The sequence below is a fragment of the Schistocerca cancellata genome, chromosome 9 (assembly GCF_023864275.1).
Source record: "Schistocerca cancellata isolate TAMUIC-IGC-003103 chromosome 9, iqSchCanc2.1, whole genome shotgun sequence".
Taxonomy (NCBI): Eukaryota; Metazoa; Arthropoda; class Insecta; order Orthoptera; family Acrididae; genus Schistocerca; species Schistocerca cancellata.
The window spans coordinates 361,637,489-361,657,198 of record NC_064634.1 but is presented as its reverse complement, the minus strand read 5'-3'; the positions used below and the strand labels follow the sequence as shown (position 1 = coordinate 361,657,198).

General features: G+C 46.2%; 1 protein-coding gene across 1 annotated transcript in view; it reads right to left on the bottom strand.

Annotated features, from left to right (window-relative positions):
- LOC126101415 (protein O-mannosyl-transferase TMTC2-like) overlaps positions 1-19,710 on the bottom strand; it is a 98,305-nt gene that overhangs the window by 13,396 nt on the left and 65,199 nt on the right. The window contains exon 8 of the mRNA XM_049912077.1: positions 14,934-15,048. Within this exon, the coding sequence (XP_049768034.1) occupies positions 14,934-15,048 (115 nt within the window). The remainder of the gene's footprint in view (positions 1-14,933; positions 15,049-19,710) is intronic.

Genomic DNA, 19,710 nt, shown 5'->3' with positions numbered 1-19,710 from the left:
AAACACCGATGCGACGATCATGATGCTGTAAACAGACCCTGGATTCATCCGAAAAAAATGACGTTTTGCCATTCTTGCACCCAGGTTGATCGTTGAGTACACCATCGCAGGCGCTCCTGTCTGTGATACAGTGTCAAGGGTAACCGAAGTCATGGTCTCCGAGCTGATAGTCCATGCTGCTGCAAACGTCGTCGAACTGTTCGTGCAGATGTTTGTTGTCTTGCAAACGGCCCCATGTGTTGACTCAGGGATCGAGACGGGGCTGTAGGGCTGCACGATCCGTTACAGCCATGCGGATTAGAAGCCTGTCATCTCGACTGCTAGTGATACGAGGCCGTTGGAATCCACCACGGCGTTCCGTATTACCCTCCTGAACCCACCGATTCCATTATCTGCTAACAGTCATTGGATCTCGACCAACGCGAGCAGGAATGTCGCGATACGATAAACCGCAATCTAGATAGGCTACAGTCAGACCTTTATCAAAGTCGGAAACGTGATTGCACGCATTTCTCCTCCTTACACGAGGCATCACAACAACGTTTCACCCGACAACGCCGGTCAACTGCTGTTTGTATATGAGAAATCGGTTGGAAACTTTCCTCAGGTCAGCACGTTGTAGGCGTCGCCACCGGCGCCAACCTTGTGTGAATGCTCTGAAAGCTAATAATTTTCATCTCACAGTATCTTCTTCCTGTCGGTTAAATTTCCCGTCTGTAGCACATCATCTTAGTGGTGTAGCAATTTTAATGGCCAGTACTGTACTTGTTGATTTTTAGTTCTGCAAAGACCTCGTAATGATTAACCGTTATTCTGATGAAACATCTAACTACTGACAGGGTGCATAAGGTGCTGCATGCGTGCGATACGTTACTCGGCTTGTCCAGCCATTACCCTTTAGATCTTGGCTCCCTTAAAATCGGCTCGGCTTTTCTCGGTCCTTCCCTGCACCACGCGGCACAATGTGACTGTTGATGTAGTTGTGCCGTGCGACACTGCTCCCTCTGTCATTTGGTGCGGCATTTTTCGCTCTGGGCAGTGCTGTTTGTCCCTAGCTATTTGCCCGTAATACAAAGGAAGTTCCAAGGTCCAGTGACCGTTACTCATAAGGAGGCAATCTAGCTCTCTGTTGTCTCTAAACTTTAAAACTTAACGGTAATCACAGCATTTTTTCGAGGAGAGGTTGAGATTTATCAGTATCTATTACGCAGTCACATAAACCGCGGGCACCGTAAGTTTACTATAGGATCGCATTATAACACTATGGACAAAGATTTTAGAGATGTAGTTGATGATGAAATAGATGAAAATTACAACACCAACACATGATTTATACGGGATTCATTGTTTGGTACATCAAGCAGTACTCCGTGTTAATGACGAAATTGGTGATATGAATACTAAATTTTTTGAAATTGCGTGCGTTATTATGCCGTCAGATTCAACTGTTTTTGTTGGAAACGAACGAAGAGTATGGAAACGTACATATTGGTACGAAGTGCTTTGGTTAAGTTGAATATCATCCTTGGAAATATTTTTTCTCTTTAAGACCAATTTTTATAGAATTTCAAGAAAGCAAGGACAAAAATTAGAACCAGAATAGAGTAGACCTCGCATTTTCCAGTAGGCTTGAGTGCAGACTTGAGCGCTTCAAATTTGATGATGAAAGTTGATACACTATGGGAGGGACAGCTACTGAAATAAAACACCGTCCATTTTACTAATCTCTCTCGTATTAAAGAAATCATTGCGACGCTGAAGACATTTCAGAAGCAATTTTCTAAGCGTTTTAAAGACAATGTCATCTCACATTCGGTTTTGAGCTGTTTGAGAGGCCAATTACCACTTCAGTTGAACGCAGCTCTGCGCATGTACAGATGGGACCGACAGGTCAGTAATGTAATTCCCTTTTAAAAGACAAATTGTTTTACATTAGAACTGTCAAAGAATTCTATGAACATTCCCTTGGGAAGAGTTTCCACTCCCCACAATGTGGCTGCTAATATGACATCTCAACAAAAATATATCTGCGAAAGACCTTTCCTCAGTTACGAAACTTAAGAATTCACGATTACATACCATCATGAGTGAGAAAACTCTGCAAAGCTATTTGTGACTGTCCATGAGCTGTTAGTTTCTGTCATAATAACAGAATCTTCCGTTGCTTCTTGGTAGAACAACATTACAATAATAAATGAAAAGCACCAGTTTGCTTTTGTTCTACAATATGGCCTTGTAAGCCGAAAACCGGTTAGCAATAAAAGTAATATTGTAGAACAAAAGCAAACTGGTGCTTTTCATTTATTGTTAGTTCCTGCGTAATATAAATTTTATTATGTTTTCAGCGAACCAAAAACAGTTTACTGCAGAGAAAATTAGTATATTTGCGATGTATGTTGTAGAGAAATATGAAAAAGAGCCACGTGTAAGGTGTTCAATGTTTCTCGATCGACTGCATTGCCATCTTATGGTATGTGTTTGCAGTTTCGCCCACTCTGCATAGCTTGGTAGTGGGGGAAGAAGCAATCAGCCGAGAGAGATCCACACACGAGCGAGAGCTCTGCATACAGAGTTCTTAGCGATACGCGACCTAGCGAAATCTCGCGTGGTCAGCCAATGTGTCTGGCTAACTGTGTGTAACATCTAACGTGCACTTGTGAAAGGACAAGACAGCAGGCGTCCGAGTGTCCTACAGCACAGACGCAGGGTAAAATGCAATGACTCCTCACAATTTGTGATGGTCTGCACATCACAATGTTAACGTCTCGTAGAACATTTCTACCTGACCGACCTGTGTCGCTATCAAATACGACATGAATGCTTCCAAACAGCCACACAGTTTCGCTCATTATATCTTCAATATACACTCCTGGAAATGGAAAAAATAACACATTGAAACCGGTGTGTCAGACCCACCATACTTGCTCCGGACACTGCGAGAGGGCTGTACAAGCAATGATCACACGCACGGCACAGCGGACACACCAGGAACCGCGGTGTTGGCCGTCGAATGGCGCTAGCTGCGCAGCATTTGTGCACCGCCGCCGTCAGTGTCAGCCAGTTTGCCGTGGCACACGGAGCTCCATCGCAGTCTTTAACACTGGTAGCATGCCGCGACAGCGTGGACGTGAACCGTATGTGCAGTTGACGGACTTTGAGCGAGGGCGTATAGTGGGCATGCGGGAGGCCGGGTGGACGTACCGCCGAATTGCTCAACACGTGGGGCGTGAGGTCTCCACAGTACATCGATGTTGTCGCCAGTGGTCGGCGGAAGGTGCACGTGCCCGTCGACCTGGGACCGGACCGCAGCGACGCACGGATGCACGCCAAGACCGTAGGATCCTACGCAGTGCCGTAGGGGACCGCACCGCCACTTCCCAGCAAATTAGGGACACTGTTGCTCCTGGGGTATCGGCGAGGACCATTCGCAACCGTCTCCATGAAGCTGGGCTACGGTCCCGCACACCGTTAGGCCGTCTTCCGCTCACGCCCCAACATCGTGCAGCCCGCCTCCAGTGGTGTCGCGACAGGCGTGAATGGAGGGACGAATGGAGACGTGTCGTCTTCAGCGATGAGAGTCGCTTCTGCCTTGGTGCCAATGATGGTCGTATGCGTGTTTGGCGCCGTGCAGGTGAGCGCCACAATCAGGACTGCATACGACCGAGGCACACAGGGCCAACACCCGGCATCATGGTGTGGGGAGCGATCTCCTACACTGGCCGTACACCACTGGTGATCGTCGAGGGGACACTGAATAGTGCACGGTACATCCAAACCGTCATCGAACCCATCGTTCTACCATTCCTAGACCGGCAAGGGACCTTGCTGTTCTAACAGGACAATGCACGTCCGCATGTATCCCGTGCCATCCAACGTGCTCTAGAAGGTGTAAGTCAACTACCCTGGCCAGCAAGATCTCCGGATCTGTCCCCCATTGAGCATGTTTGGGACTGGATGAAGCGTCGTCTCACGCGGTCTGCACGTCCAGCACGAACGCTGGTCCAACTGAGGCGCCAGGTGGAAATGGCATGGCAAGCCGTTCCACAGGACTACATCCAGCATCTGTACGATCGTCTCCATGGGAGAATGGCAGCCTGCATTGCTGCGAAAGGTGGATATACACTGTACTAGTGCCGACATTGTGCATGCTCTGTTGCCTGTGTCTATGTGCCTGTGGTTCTGTCAGTGTGATCATGTGATGTATCTGACCTCAGGAATGTGTCAATAAAGTTTCCCCTTCCTGGGACAATGAATTCACGGTGTTCTTATTTCAATTTCCAGGAGTGTACTTTAAATCTCCAAACTTAATATACACATGAATATTCGTATTGCCTCCGAAAATTTACCTTCCCTTGCTTATGCAGAGCTTTTGCGCATTAAAATCTCTCTTACAACGCCCTGCAAAGAGTTCCTTACGATCGAAGAAATGAGCGTCGACAATAATCAGAAACTCTCGCTCTTTTTGTTACGTCCTTTTGTCTGCAATGATGCAGCTTCGCACGGATCTGTTGTGTCAAGGAGATTGGGATTTCCGCACCTGCATCTTCCAAAGAAAATTGAACCGACTTCCTCTGGCAGACAATGCTTCTCCAATATTAATTCATCCTTTCAATTGGAACGCATCCCATTCTGAATGGGACGTACGTTTAAAATCAGAATCAAGATGTTTACTGGGTGTTGCATCTTTACAACAGCGTGTAGTTGCGTAGTGCGGTTCCCTCACAGCTAGGCTACCGCACGCTACAGGCAGTCTCTCTTGTGTGACTTGGCCTAACAGGGATTTTTCTTGAGTAAAAAATATGGTAATCATTTGACTGCCTCGGTGGTGGAATATATCATGAGAACATTAATGGCGGCGTTCTCAATAACCGACGCAGAAAACTCAAGTGCTAGTATTTCACTGATGCCCGAGGTAAGGTCACCTACGAGTAATTGTAATGTGCAAAAGATGCGCTATAATGGAACAACCTGTAGTCAAAAGAAAGTTTCCGAAAGCCAGGCACATATTACAATGTGTTGCAAAAGATGCTGTGCAGGAGCTCAGAACGGAGAACGTTACTCAACTGTATCGAACTAGATCACTGCTGATCAGCATCTTCTTCGATAGAAAAGGAATATCAGAGATTACGATGTAGTCTGGGCCACGACCCGAAGAGGATCAGAAGAGGATAGGAAATCGACTATGTCATTTCAAACGTACCATCGTTTGGGAAAACATGTGAAACAAATCACGTGGTTCGCATATGAACACCACATATGAACACCACATATTTCGAATACCTGGTGTTATCACTCGCGACCTCTCTAGGTACGACAAATGGATGTTATCCTATGCAGCAGAAAGAATTGTGCACAGGATATTATATGCGTCACTGCGTGGTTGAAATTAGAAAGAGACTACGAGTGCAAGCTTAGTAAATTTTTATTAGCCAGATGGTTCGTAGTATACGAATCTTTGTTTGCGCTGTGTGCCCCTCGGTTATACTATAATGTACCCGCGTGCAGATATATATCACCGACATTTTGCTACTCGGTTTCGTGATACCGGCGATCGGTTGGAGACCCTGTAAAGGAATGTAATAATGGAAGTTTATGGGACGTGAAGCGGTCCTACAGCATCTTGGCGACGAATATCAATAAAAAACTAGCGAACGTCAAAACGAGAAGAAGAGATGACCTTATCATGATAACGCGCAGTGTCAAAATTCCAACTTAAATGTTGGACTACATGAGGAATAGAGGAGGAAACGAAGATTTTGTTAGATACGGAAAGAGAGAGACATTTCTTTATTTCGCTTACATAATATGTTCTGTAGGCCAAGAGTAACTGGAGCTGCTTGTCATGGAACGAATCAGTACATAGATAACAGAATGCTGTCTAGAGAGTTTATGAACGAAAGAACCAAAGGAAATATGAAACACGAAAAAGAGTGAGAGATTGTACGAATACATAACACAACAAGTGCGAGAAATTTTTGTACGGAACAGAAGCAGTGTGACTTAGGTTTTATCAGACTATTTCTTCTGTTTTGCTAAAAGCCCACTGAAAATGACATGTGTTTAATACCGCATAGTACTTAGGGAAGTATTATCCAAGTGCATATCGTTTTTTCCGTCTAATACTCACAAGGGAACCTCCCCATCCCACCCCCCTCAGATTTAGTTATAAGTTGGCTCAGTGGATAGGCCTTGAAAAACTGTACACACATCAATCGAGGAAACAGGAAGAAGTTGTGTGGAACTATGAAAAAATAAGTAAAATATACAAACTGAATAGTCCATGCGCAAGATAGGCAACATAACAGGAAGTTGTGAGCTCAGGAGCGCCGTGGTCCCGTGGTTTGCGTGACCAACTGCGGTACGAGAGGTCCGTGGTTGAAGTCTTCCCTCGAGTGAAAAGTTTAATTTTTTTATTTTCAGACAATTATCAAAGTTCAGGCACTCACACATAATCAGCTTCGCTCTCCAAAATTCCAGGACATGTTCAGATTTGCTTGGCAATATGCAGGATTTGACGGTCTACGCACGGAAAAATATGAAAACGTTAAAAACATATGTTTTGACAGAACACAGGGAAAACTGTGCGACTGTGAAACTGTTGCATTCATTTGTTGAAGTTTATGTGACAAACTCTTATGTTTTCATCACTTTTTTGGGAGTGATTATCACATCCACAAGAAATCCTAAATCGGGAAAGGTAGAAGAATCTTTTTACCCATTCGCCAAGTGTACAACTTAGGTGGGTCGACAACATATTCCTGTCATGTGACGCACACGCGTCACCTGTGTCGTATAGAATATATCAGACGTGTTTTCCCGTGGAGGAATCGGTTGACCTATGACCTTGCGATCAAATGTTTTCGGTTCCCATTGGAGAGGCACGTCCTTTCGTCTACTAATCGTGCGGTTTTGCGGTGCGGTCGCAAAACACAGACACTAAACTCATTACAGTGAACGGAGACGTCAATAAACGAACGGACAGACCCTAACTTTGCGAAAATAAAGAAAGAATGAAAAACTTTTCACTCAAGGGAAGACTTGAACCAAAGCAGTTGCTGACGCTATCCACGGGACCACGGCGCTCCTGAGCTCACAGTATCCTGTTATGTTGCCTATCTTGCGCATGGACTACTCAGTTTGTATATTTTACCTATTTTTTTCATAGTTCCACACAACTTCTTCGTGTTTTCTCGATTAATGTGTGTTCAGTTTTTCAAAGCCTATGCACTGTGCCAACTTATAACGATGGGTGCGATGGGGAGGTTCCCTTGTCAGATGAATGTTGTAGTTTCTTCTGAACGAGTCAATCTGTCGACTAAACCCCATAATGGAATAAATATATGAACAGGGACAGCAGAATTAGAATTCAAAGGCACCTGAAGAACAGCCCACACGAAGTTCGCGAGCTCACGACGTATATCAGTCTGGCCGCCCCTTTCTCGTCATCGCATTCGGGAGGACGACGGTTCAATCCCGTCTCCGGTCATCCTGATTTAGGTTTTCCGTGATTTCCCTAAATCGCTTCAGGCAAATGCCGGGATGGTTCCTTTCAAAGGGCACGGCCGATTTCCTTCCCCATCCTTCCCTCACCCGAGCTTGCGCTCCGTCTCTAATTACCTCGTTGTCGACGGGACGTTAAACACCAATCTCCTCCTCCTTTCTGGTCAAAGACAGCAGAATTAGAAGTCAAAGGCACCTGAACAACAGCCCACACGAAGTTCGCAAGCTCACAACGTATATCAGTCTGACCGCCCATTTCTGGTCAAAGAATACTTTTGGTCAGTGAACAGAATTTCCCAAAAATACAACTCCATTCGAGACTAACAGAGGGACAATTCCAAGATTCTTTGCAACCAAGTAAGGCACACGTGCAGCTGCCGACCATCTACACAGCGGAACGGCCACGATAGATATATCAAAAACATCTGTATTTTATGGAAATAAAACTGGTATTTCTACGTCGACATAATTCTGACGCTACGATTTTCTGGGTTACCAACGTTTCAGAATGGCTACATACACTGACGGGAAAAGTTTGCAACGCCAAAAAGGACTTGGGCGACATAAATGGAAGTTGGTACGTGCATTTATACACCTGAAGGACGATGTCTCTTCAAATTTCGAGCTAGTCACATTAAAATGGCGCTAGCAGCACCACTTTGAGAAGGCAAATCAAGTCTTTTTTTTCAAAAACAGTCTGTAACGGTCGTGAGCGTTAGTTACCGTTGACACTGGACCTGGACAGCTTATATTAGTCTTAGGATGCCTCTAAGGCGACAAAGAACGACGTATTGTAATAGGGCTACGAAAAACTGGATGTTCCTTCTGCGGTATTGCAGAAAGACTTGGCAAGAATGTAGCCACTGTAAATGATTGCTAGCAATGCTCGTTTCCAGAAATGTACAATTCCAAGAAGACCGGGTTCAGGACGGCTACATGGCACTACCCGGAGGGAAGACCATAGTGTTCTGGCGCACTGTACTGCATCTGCAGAAGTAATTTTAGCAGAATTTGGCACTACACTGACACAACGAAGTTACAAGTCGGTTGCTTCAAAGACAACTCGGAGCCAGACTCCCTGTACCGTACATTCCACTGACCCATTTGCCACTTCAGTGGTGTCAGGCGAGAGCTAATTGGAGTACAGGATGGAGGTCTGTTGTGTTTTATGATGAAAGCTGATTCTGTCTCGGTGCCAGTGATGACGGTGTGTTGGTCAGAAGGAGGTCAGTTAAAGGTCTGCAATGAACGTGTCTGCGTGCTAGACGCATTGGACAACTGGAGTCTTGATCTGCGATGCGACTTGGTTTGACAGCAGGGAGACTTGTGTGATTGTCTTGACTATAAATTTGTACGTCCGTCTGTTGATTCGACCCGCTGTTCTGCCATTCATGAACAACATTCTAGGGGGTGATTTGTAACAGGATAGCGCTCGCCTACGTACCGCTGTTGTAACCAATATACTCTACGGAATGTCGACATGTTGTCTTGGCCTGGTCTATCACCAGTTCTGTCTCGAATCGATAACATATGGGACATATATATCAGACGGCATTTCCAGCATCGTCCACAACCAGCATTAACCTTCCTCTATTGACCGACGAAGTGGTACAGGCATGGAACTCCACCTCACAAACTAACATCCACCAACTGTACAACACAATAAATGCGGGTTTGTGTGCTTTCATTCAACATTCTGGCTGTTTCACTTGTTATTAAACTACCAGCGTATCACATTTGCAATAGTTTTCTGGCGCTTACATTCCATTTATTCGTTCGGCATATACAAGGCAAATATTACAGTGTCATTACAATCCACCAGGAAATTGCAACACTACACAATACTACTTATAGTTTTGAGCCAATCTATGGCTAGGTCAGGCAGGTAATGTATGTCCTTCAGTTCACCACTATATCCTACCACTTCACACACCAGTAGGTGGTCCATTGTCTGGATTTCACCACATTCACACACGGGACTCTCCGCAAGTCCCCGCTTATTCATTAGATGTTTGCATCTTCCCACGCTTGTTCTAAGGCGATTTAAGGCAACCCAGAACTTCCGAGGGAGATCAAAACCATTTATCTTCTTGCTGGGGTCATCGATAAGCTTTTGGTTCTTGTGTGTCCCTTTGCGCCATGATTCCCCCCAGGCTAGCTTTGGGTCGAAGTCCTGTAATTCCCTGCCAATCTTCCAAAAGGGGACCTAGATTTTAGCCTGCTGATGGGTGATAAGTCTTGGTGTATAGGTAGTTGTGGATTGTGTACGATCTTCCTATATATTCTTGAGGTCGCCATGGAGCGCCTTATATCAAGGGGTTCTATGTTGGCAAGGACTGGGAGCCAGTCACATGGGGTAGCCCTAAGTGTGCCTGAGATAATTCTCATCGTCTCTTTCAATTGGGTGTCTACTTTATTTACATGCGCACTTTTCGCCCAGACTGGTGAACGATATTCAGCCACGCTGTACACGAGGGGTAATGCTGACGTCCTTAGTGTATTAGCTCCGCACCCCCATGATGTTCCGGCCAGTTTAGACATAATGGCATTTCGAGATTTTAATTTCTGTTTGGTGTCTACCAAATGGGAGTTAAACGTTAGTGTGCGGTCTAATTTTACTCCCAGATATTTGGGCTTATCTTCATATCTGATATGCCGGTCATTCAGGGAAAGCTGTAGTTTCCTGCTTGAAGCTCTGTTATTAAGGTGCATTATGGTACTGGTCGTTTTATTGGGGTTGGGATGCAAATGCCACTTAAGGTAGTAGGTGTTCAGCGCTTCAAGGTCCGCATTCAATGTTTTTTCAAGATCTTCGAAATTTTTGCTTTGGTATGCGATGGCCAGATCATCCGCATACGCAAATTTACGCGACCTGGTGCTCGGCATATCAGATATGTATAAATTAAAAAGGGTCGGCGCCAGGGCTGACCCCTGCGGCAGGCCATTGTTTATGACCGTGCTTTTGCTGCTCTTTCCATGGAGATGCCTGTCAGCATATTTTTTAGTAATGTGTACGTCTGATTGCATTTGATAATTCGAGTAAGCTTGAGCAGTAGTCCTTCGGTCCAGACAGTGTCATAGGCTGATGTAAGATGTATTAACTTCTGATCTTGCAATCTTAATCACTTAAATTTGTTAACTAGGCAAATATATTCCCGAAAGTTAATTACTTTGCAATAATTATGTTTTGGTGTTGTGGATTTTTCCGTCAGTGTATTTTTACTGGATACTGAACGCACGACATCACAAAATCCTATAAAATAATGTACAAACCTCGTAAATTCTTTATTCATTATATTTATGTCGACTACAAACATCTTAAAAATATGAAAGCAATTAGAAAAGCGATTCGAGATTCAGCCTCTAATTATCCGTCTGTCCATTTATAGATAATTAAGCAAAACAGCAATCACTATAATACCACTTAAACAAAAAGTTCTCGTCTCACGTAGTAGACACGAAATAAAATGACTAAGGTGAACATTTACATTTATGTTTGTCCACTTCCGTCCTTCCAGGTACATCAAGCTAACGATCGACTTGTATAGTGTGATGTACTGGAAGGGGGCACAAGTGGGCGTACGTGGCTGTGTGCCAAATACGAGGGTTGGAACTTAAATAGTGGCAGTTATTTATTCACAATCGATAGAAAAGAGTTACATGTTCGCACCTGTTACTGTCCTGTAGTCACCAGCGTTGTATAGAACCCGTTACCAGCGATGTGGAAGGCGTAGTATACCGTTAACAGAGCCTGTTCTGTTGATGGTGTGAATGGAGCGGTCTACTGCCTGTCGAATCTCTAGAACAGTTGTGAAGCGAATGCCATGAAGTGGTTCCTTCATCTTCGTAATCAAATCAAAGTCACAAGGACTTAGGTCTGGGGAGCGTGGTGGATGGTACAGTACTGCCCATTCCCATCGACTGAACAGAGCAGCCACAGCCTGCGCTGTATGCGCCCTCGCATTGTCGTGCAAAATGATGCGTGGGTTGCGCAGAAAGTGTTGCCGCTTCTTTCGCAAAGCTAGTCGCAGGTGATGCTCCAACAAAGAACAGTAATACTGTGCACTGACGGTCTGCTGTGGAGGAACGCAATGCTTTAGTATAACAGCATCACATTCGTACACGAGAATCACCATAACTTTAGACCGCTCCATTCGCGCCACCAACAGAACAGGCTCTATTAACGGTATACTGCGCCTTCCACGCAGCCACACACAATTGATATCATCAAGGTGTACGGGCCTGAAGATGAAGGTGACGCATCGTCGAAACTAGTAGCCAAGTACATATGAAATCTTAAATACAGCTGGAGGAGTTTCATTTTCAATATACAACCAAAAAAAAAGAAAAGCTTTAAGTATGCAGAGGGTTTGTGATGACATTACAGTGATTACAAAACCGAGACAAATCTTGTCTAGAACTTTGCAGTATGAGCCGGTTTATCAGTACGAATTTGCACCCTTCTAGCCAGGATCCATGGACTGATTCGGCTGAGAACGGTGTCTCAAAGCCATTGTGTCTTCTTCCGAGACAAGCTGGCTCGCAGTTGTGTCTTGTTCCATGATATCCTGGATATTGGCACTGGGACGGCGTTGCCATTCGATCTGCGACACACATGTCCAATCGTCGACATTCTGTGGATCTTTCTGGTCATGCAGACGTTGACAGACAGATATCCATTGTCCTGTCGAAAAGTTGAAATACAATATCATTGCAAGCCCTCCGGGATCATTTGGTAATTATTATCCAAGTCTCTTTATGCTCTCGGGAAAAGTGCACGTTCAGTGATCTTCATCTGGATCCCAGGATATGTCGGGATACTCGCCAATGAACTTGCTGACAGCCTGGTCACAGAAGCTACCGGTAAACCAACTCTGGACATCGGCCTGCTGGAGACTGATCTCCGATCGGTCTTCCGCTGTAAAGTTTTCGTGATCTGGGATACTGAATGGCGCACCCTCAGTACCCCAAATCAACTCCGTGTTATCAAGGAGACAACGAATGTGTGGCATTCATGCATGCGAGCCACTAAGATGGACTGTGTAGTCCTTCGCCAGCTCCGCATTGGCCATACATGGCTAACACTTGGTGACCTCCTCCATTGCGAGGATCCACCTCGGTGTCGCTTTAGCTCCTGTACGACTGTCGTCCACCTCTTGTTGGATTGCCCCATTTCAGTCGCTCTGCGGCGGACTTTTAACCTTCCCATCTCCCTACCTACGTTGTTGGGATACAATGCCTCAACGGCCGATTTAGTTTTACGTTTTATTCGTGAGGGGGATTTTTGTCGTGCAATATAAGGTTGGGTGTCTGACGTTCTCCCCCAGAGCCCCACACTTCGTCCCTTTTATCTCTTCGCCACTCGTTCTTTGCATTTTGTTTGGCTTGGTGTCGGTCTTTTCCCTATATGTGTTCTTCTCGCCTTCTATTTTAGGCTGGCGATTTTAGTGTGCTCCATAGTGGCTGGCTCATCCTTTTTTTTAATCGTTGTGATCAACCAGCCCATGAAATCTGCGATATGATTTTAATACCTTCCTCTACCTTTCCTTTTGGTGTACGTTTCCCCCATTGGTTCGCTTCTTTCGTTTTCTCTTTCGGTGTGGTTCCTCGTTCATTTTACGCCCTTTTAGTTCCCCCAGCTCTGTTATTTTTAATTGTTTTACCTTGAGACTTGTTTGCTTGGGGAATAAGGAACTGATGGCCCTGTAGTTTGGTCTCTTAATAACCAAAACCAACCAATCAACCACTATTATCGCTTGCGAGGTAACACGTTGAGGACACAGAGTGTCCGTGACGTGGCGTTGAGCCATCGGAGTCACAACTAGCCATGATCTGAAGCCATACCTGACACCTCCACATACGATGATGACAAGAGTAACAGTACTGTTCCTCTTCAAAACATTCAAAGCAAGAGACCTTCCCCCAAGCCGTCGCATAGTCGTTGCAGATGGCCATTTGGCGCTGTGCAGGAGCGCAGTTCAACACTGAACATAATGCGACGCCATTCATCAACAGTCTGTGCTTCTCACTCCAAACGCAGCCGACTGTCTTATGGTGCTAACGGCAGCTTACGTATGGGACGATAACTCTCTAGTCCTGCTGCTATTAGTCTCTGACCAGTTGTACCCGAAGATCTAGGACATTGCAGGAAGTCCTTTATTTGTTCTTGGATGGCAGGCGCAGATGTGAATGGGTTACAGTGTGGTGTTGCTCCCTTGTGGTGGACCGACATGGTGCATTCCTTTAAGTTCCAATGCAGTCCAATATCAAGCCACTGTCACATCCGAACGTCCCACGAATCTCGATACTGCATAATTCGACCAGTCCCCCAAATGGTCACTCTGTCAGGTACTGAAACACTGTTTCACACGAGTACTTTGCATGTCCGTGTCCCTCATAGTGATGACTCAATATCTGATGCTGTTTATGCCCGTTATTTACGTTATTAGGCCTGGTAACAACACTAAACATGAACATCACTATTACTATCTGGAGACCGTTCATCATGTCACAGAGAACTTCATCTTTAATCAGTTACAACCTGCCAGTGATGTGTAATTGAACGAAGTCACAGTGCGGAACTTTATTTTGGCAGGGAGTGTAAAACGTCACGAACGCCTGGAAGGTAGGGAACAGCCACCGACTTTATATGCGGAGCGTAAATCCGCTAGTCCCACTTCCGTCTCGTGTTTGTGCTGAAATGCTAATTATTTGCATATCGACTCGCGTTGCACACTTTCACCCAGTAATTGCATACCGTCTTCACATGGTGTTGCAGTTTCAATAGTAAGCAGTGAATGTATGCGGTGATGTGGGAATAAGATGATGTAACACTCATTGGCGTTCAGTCGCTGGTGTCGATGACCGTCGGCCGGAGTGGCCGTGCGGTTCTAGGTGCTGCAGTCTGGAGCCGAGCGACCGCTCCGGTCGCAGGTTCGAATCCTGCCTCGGGCATGGATGTGTGTGATGTCCTTAGGTTAGTTAGGTTTAATTAGTTCTAAGTTCTAGGCCGCTGATGACCTCAGAAGTCGCATAGTGCTCAGAGCCATTTTTGTCGATGACCTGTTGACACCTTCAGGACTCGACATTTCACAATCAGCCCATATGGAGACCATCCAAGGGAATGCCCCGAGGAACTCACTTCACAATCGAATGGTGCACATATGGGAACATCGCACTTGGTTTGGCCACTGCGTGCAACATCATCCATAAACACTTCAACAGCTGTGGGATGCAGTACAGTCAACATGGACACCGAACAGGCGACTCTGTCGCTTCCAGTTCTTAAAGCTGCCTTACGTACTTCAAATGATGTTTACTATCGATAATTGCAGCTATTCATACGAATGCCTCTCTATAGAATTACACTATTTAATGAATGGAAAATGGAGTATCAGTACGTGAAACGGTGCTGCGCCCGCTGTGGTACTCACAGGTTGTAGTGGACGTCCGCCATGTTGGGCCTGTGCTTGAGCGCCTGCCTCAGCGCCCACTCCGCCTCCTCCAGGCGGCCCGCAGAGCTCAGCACGCAACCCAGGTTGCCGTACGCTGCAAAACATCACAAATGTTCATCGTCAGCAACCAATAACTCAAAGTCTTTCTACTACACGTGTCTCAGACTCACGCCACTCAAATGATATTTTGGAAATTAGTGGTAAGGTATTACGAGACCAAACTGCTGACGTCATCGGTTCCTAAGCTTACGAACTACTTAATCTAATTTAAACTGACTTAGCCGCGCGGGCCGTGACAAGGCGCCTCAGACCACGCGGCTAGTCCGCGCGGCTGTCAAATGGTATCATTACTGGTTCAGAACATCACTTCATAGACGGATGCTCTGTTTCAAAAGAAAGAAAAATAGTAGGACACATTGCAACGTTGGTGGTAACAAAACAGCGTTAGGTTATAACTGTAAAAAGAAAATACGGACAAAAAGTCTAATGCCAAGATAATCATATTGATGCTTGGAATTATGTTCCTAAAGGATGCCATTAGGGTGAGATTGGACGGCCACCCCTCATTACAAAAAAAAATGGTTCATATGGCTCTGAGCACTATGGGACTTAACATCTAAGGTCATCAGTCCCCTAGAACTTAGAACTACTTAAACCTAACTAACCTAAGGACATCATCCATGCCCGAGGCAGGATTCGAACCTGCGACCGTAGCGGTCTCGCGGTTCCAGACTGAAGCGCCTAGAACCGCACGGCCACTGCGGCCGGCCCCTTCATTACACATGCCGGACGACGTAGGCTGGGCAGACTGATAAAACAGGACAGGGGGCAACCTGTGGCGGGACTAACATTAGGATTTAATGCTGGGCAGAGCACAAGTGTGTCTGAACACAGAGTGCACCGAATACTCGTAACGATGGGCCTCCGCAACCGACGACCCACGTATGTGCCAATGTGTACACCAGGACATCGGCAAGTACGACTGAAATCGGCACTGCTGTGCGTTGGCACTCCAGCAGAGTTTTGCATGGTCTGATGAATGTCGATATATTCTTCATCATGCCGATGGGAGGGCGCGAACGCGTAGTCTTCCAGGGGAACAGCTCCTTGACACCTGTGCGGCGGGACGGAGACAAGCTGCCGGCGGCTCCATTTTGCTCTGGGAAACATTCGCATGGGCATCCGTGGATCCAGTGAGGCTCGTGCAAGGCACCACGACGGCCAAGGAGTGTCTTACTCTGTTCGCAGAACACTTACATCCTTTCAGGACAATCATTTTTGCCGATGGCAGTGGCATTTTTCAATGAGGTAATGCGCCATGCAGAAAGCCAGGAGTGTGGTGAAGTGAGTCCAGGAACACAGTGGAGAATTCCATTTGATGTGCTGCCCCCCCCCCCCCCCAACTTGCCAGATCTGAATACGCTCGAACACATCGCACACTTCCCCGGACTTTATTGGAAATACACTCCTGGAAATGGAAAAAAGAACACATTGACACCGGTGTGTCAGACCCACCATACTTGCTCCGGACACTGCGAGAGGCCTGTACAAGCAATGATCACACGCACGGCACAGAGGACACACCAGGAACCGCGGTGTTGGCCGTCGAATGGCGCTAGCTGCGCAGCATTTGTGCACGGCCGCCGTCAGTGTCAGCCAGTTTGCCGTGGCATACGGAGCTCCATCGCAGTCTTTAACACTGGTAGCATGCCGCGACAGCGTGGGCGTGAACCATATGTGCAGTTGACGGACTTTGAGCGAGGGCGTATAGTGGGCATGCGGGAGGCCGGGTGGACGTACCGCCGAATTGCTCAACACGTGGGGCGTGAGGTCTCCACAGTACATCGATGTTGTCGCCAGTGGTCGGCGGAAGGTGCACGTGCCCGTCGACCTGGGACCGGACCGCAGAGACGCACGGATGCACGCCAAGACCGTAGGATCCTACGCAGTGCCGTAGGGGACCGCACCGCCACTTCCCAGCAAATTAGGGACACTGTTGCTCCTGGGGTATCGGCGAGGACCATTCGCAACCGTCTCCATGAAGCTGGGCTACGGTCCCGCACACCGTTAGGCCGTCTTCCGCTCACGCCCCAACATCGTGCAGCCCGCCTCGCGCCCGTGTCGCGACAGGCGTGAATGGAGGGACGAATGGAGACGTGTCGTCTTCAGCGATGAGAGTCGCTTCTGCCTTGGTGCCAATGATGGTCGTATGCGTGTTTGGCGCCGTGCAGGTGAGCGCCACAATCAGGACTGCATACGACCGAGGCACACAGGGCCAACACCCGGCATCATGGTGTGGGGAGCGATCTCCTACACTGGCCGTACACCACTGGTGATCGTCGAGGGGACACTGAATAGTGCACGGTACATCCAAACCGTCATCGAACCCATCGTTCTACCATTCCTAGACCGGCAAGGGAACTTGCTGTTCCAACAGGACAATGCACGTCCGCATGTATCCCGTGCCACCCAACGTGCTCTAGAAGGTGTAAGTCAACTACCCTGGCCAGCAAGATCTCCGGATCTGTCCCCCATTGAGCATGTTTGGGACTGGATGAAGCGTCGTCTCACGCGGTCTGCACGTCCAGCACGAACGCTGGTCCAACTGAGGCGCCAGGTGGAAATGGCATGGCAAGCCGTTCCACAGGACTACATCCAGCATCTCTACGATCGTCTCCATGGGAGAATAGCAGCCTGCATTGCTGCGAAAGGTGGATATACACTGTACTAGTGCCGACATTGTGCATGCTCTGTTGTCTGTGTCTATGTGCCTGTGGTTCTGTCAGTGTGATCATGTGATGTATCTGACCCCAGGAATGTGTCAATAAAGTTTCCCCTTCCTGGGACAATGAATTCACGGTGTTATTATTTCAATTTCCAGGAGTGTAGATTAGTTATGAATGCAGATGTGGTGCCAACTCCCTGCAGTGACCTACCAAGGCCTGAATGCTTCCATGCCACAACGCGGAGCCGCTGGTATCCATGCCAAAGGTGGACATACCGGTTACCAGGTAGGTGGTTATAATTTTCTGGCTGATCAGTGTACATGCAAATACCTGTATTTACGGTATATACCTTGGGTAGTCAAATATTCAATTTAGTTAGACTTTAAAATTGTACCATTTTCTGTATGGAGTAGTTGCCTCTCGTTTACTCCATATACTTTCAAGTTTGCTGAAAATAGATTCTCGCAGTGTATGCATATATGATGCCTTGTATTTCTGATATCGATTGCAATTAAAGTGGAAAGCATTAAACACAGGAGTTTGGATATGAAATCAAACAGGGATTGAATAGAAATTGTTTTTACCTTCTTTTTATTCATAACAGAAACAAACAATGATGAAAATAATAATTGCACTGTATAAGCGTACTTAATGACAAAACATATAAACTATATCAAGTAGTGTCTGCCCAGAATTCGCCTAATCATGGGGGTTAGATGTTGCTGCCAGCATGCTGTACATAGAGCACCTCAAGGTGCACTTACTGCAGTTCATGAAATGGGCTGTCGTTTTAACTTTGTCACAGTCACAGAGCTGCAACGTACTCATTCTGTAGGTGTCAGCACCAGTGTGAAGTCTGTCTAACAATTTCCATATAGACCCATGTTCTTCATGTCCTGGGAGAAGATGTTCGATTGGCTGCATCCAGCCAGCATAGTGAGTATTTCTCGTACTCCTTAAATCTTCTTTTAGATTTTCGGTTGTATGAACGGAACTTCTCTTAGATCTCTTTCGTTGGTGGACAGGTTGATATCCGTACAATGGGTGCTCATGTGAGACAAACACTTTAGATGTCTCCTTCATGGACGAGTCGACAAGCTTAATTCATAGAAGTATCAACTTGTTTAGCGTGACTGGATCTGTACCTAACAGGGCAAGCATATCCTGCAGCAGAATTGCACAGAGCCAGGCTACTAGTTCTCAACGTCTCTGGCTGTGTACCCAATACGTTCTTCTTTAAGACAAAACGCAAATAGAACTGGGTGTAAATCAAAGAAATGTAGTAGGACTGCAACGACATACGTAAAAAACCTGCTAAACATTCGTTTTAGTTTCACTTACAGCATCGTGCAAAAAAGAAGAATAATTAAACCCACTGAAGATAGTACAGGAAGTTCTCAACCACGTTTGAGTCATCTAAGGTAATCAAAAGATGTCCCAGATAAGTCGAAATTTCCCTCCGTTTTTTCGCTAAAGCTGTTCGCAGACTACTCAGCTGCCTAAGTGTAGACTGTGTGATTTGATAATTGTTACCAAATACAGAACGTGATTAAGGTCACCAGTTGGTACAATGACATAAATAAAAAAAAAATGCAACGCTCATAAATTTATGCAGGATGCAACAACGTTCGACAAGATGCTCTGCGAAACGTCACCAGTATCAGTCACGCCAGTTTAATATCTAGGAGCATCTTCCCAGAATGGTCTGAGCTACAATGACTATGGTTGTTTGTGTTCGCTAGCCTGGCGCTCAGCAGCGTTCCAGATGTGTTCCATCAGCTTCAGACTGGGTCAATATGATGACCAAAACAAGAATATGAGTTCCATATCAAACATCTCAAACCAGTGTCGCACAATGCTGTCACTGTGACATGGACAGTTATCCTACTGGAAGACACCGTGACTGCTGGGGAAGATATGAAGTATGATGAATTCTACAATATTGTTCACGTACTCCACAGTCATAATGGTGCACTGGATCACTATAAAAGGTTCTATGGATGCTCAGGTGAATACCTCCATACCATAAT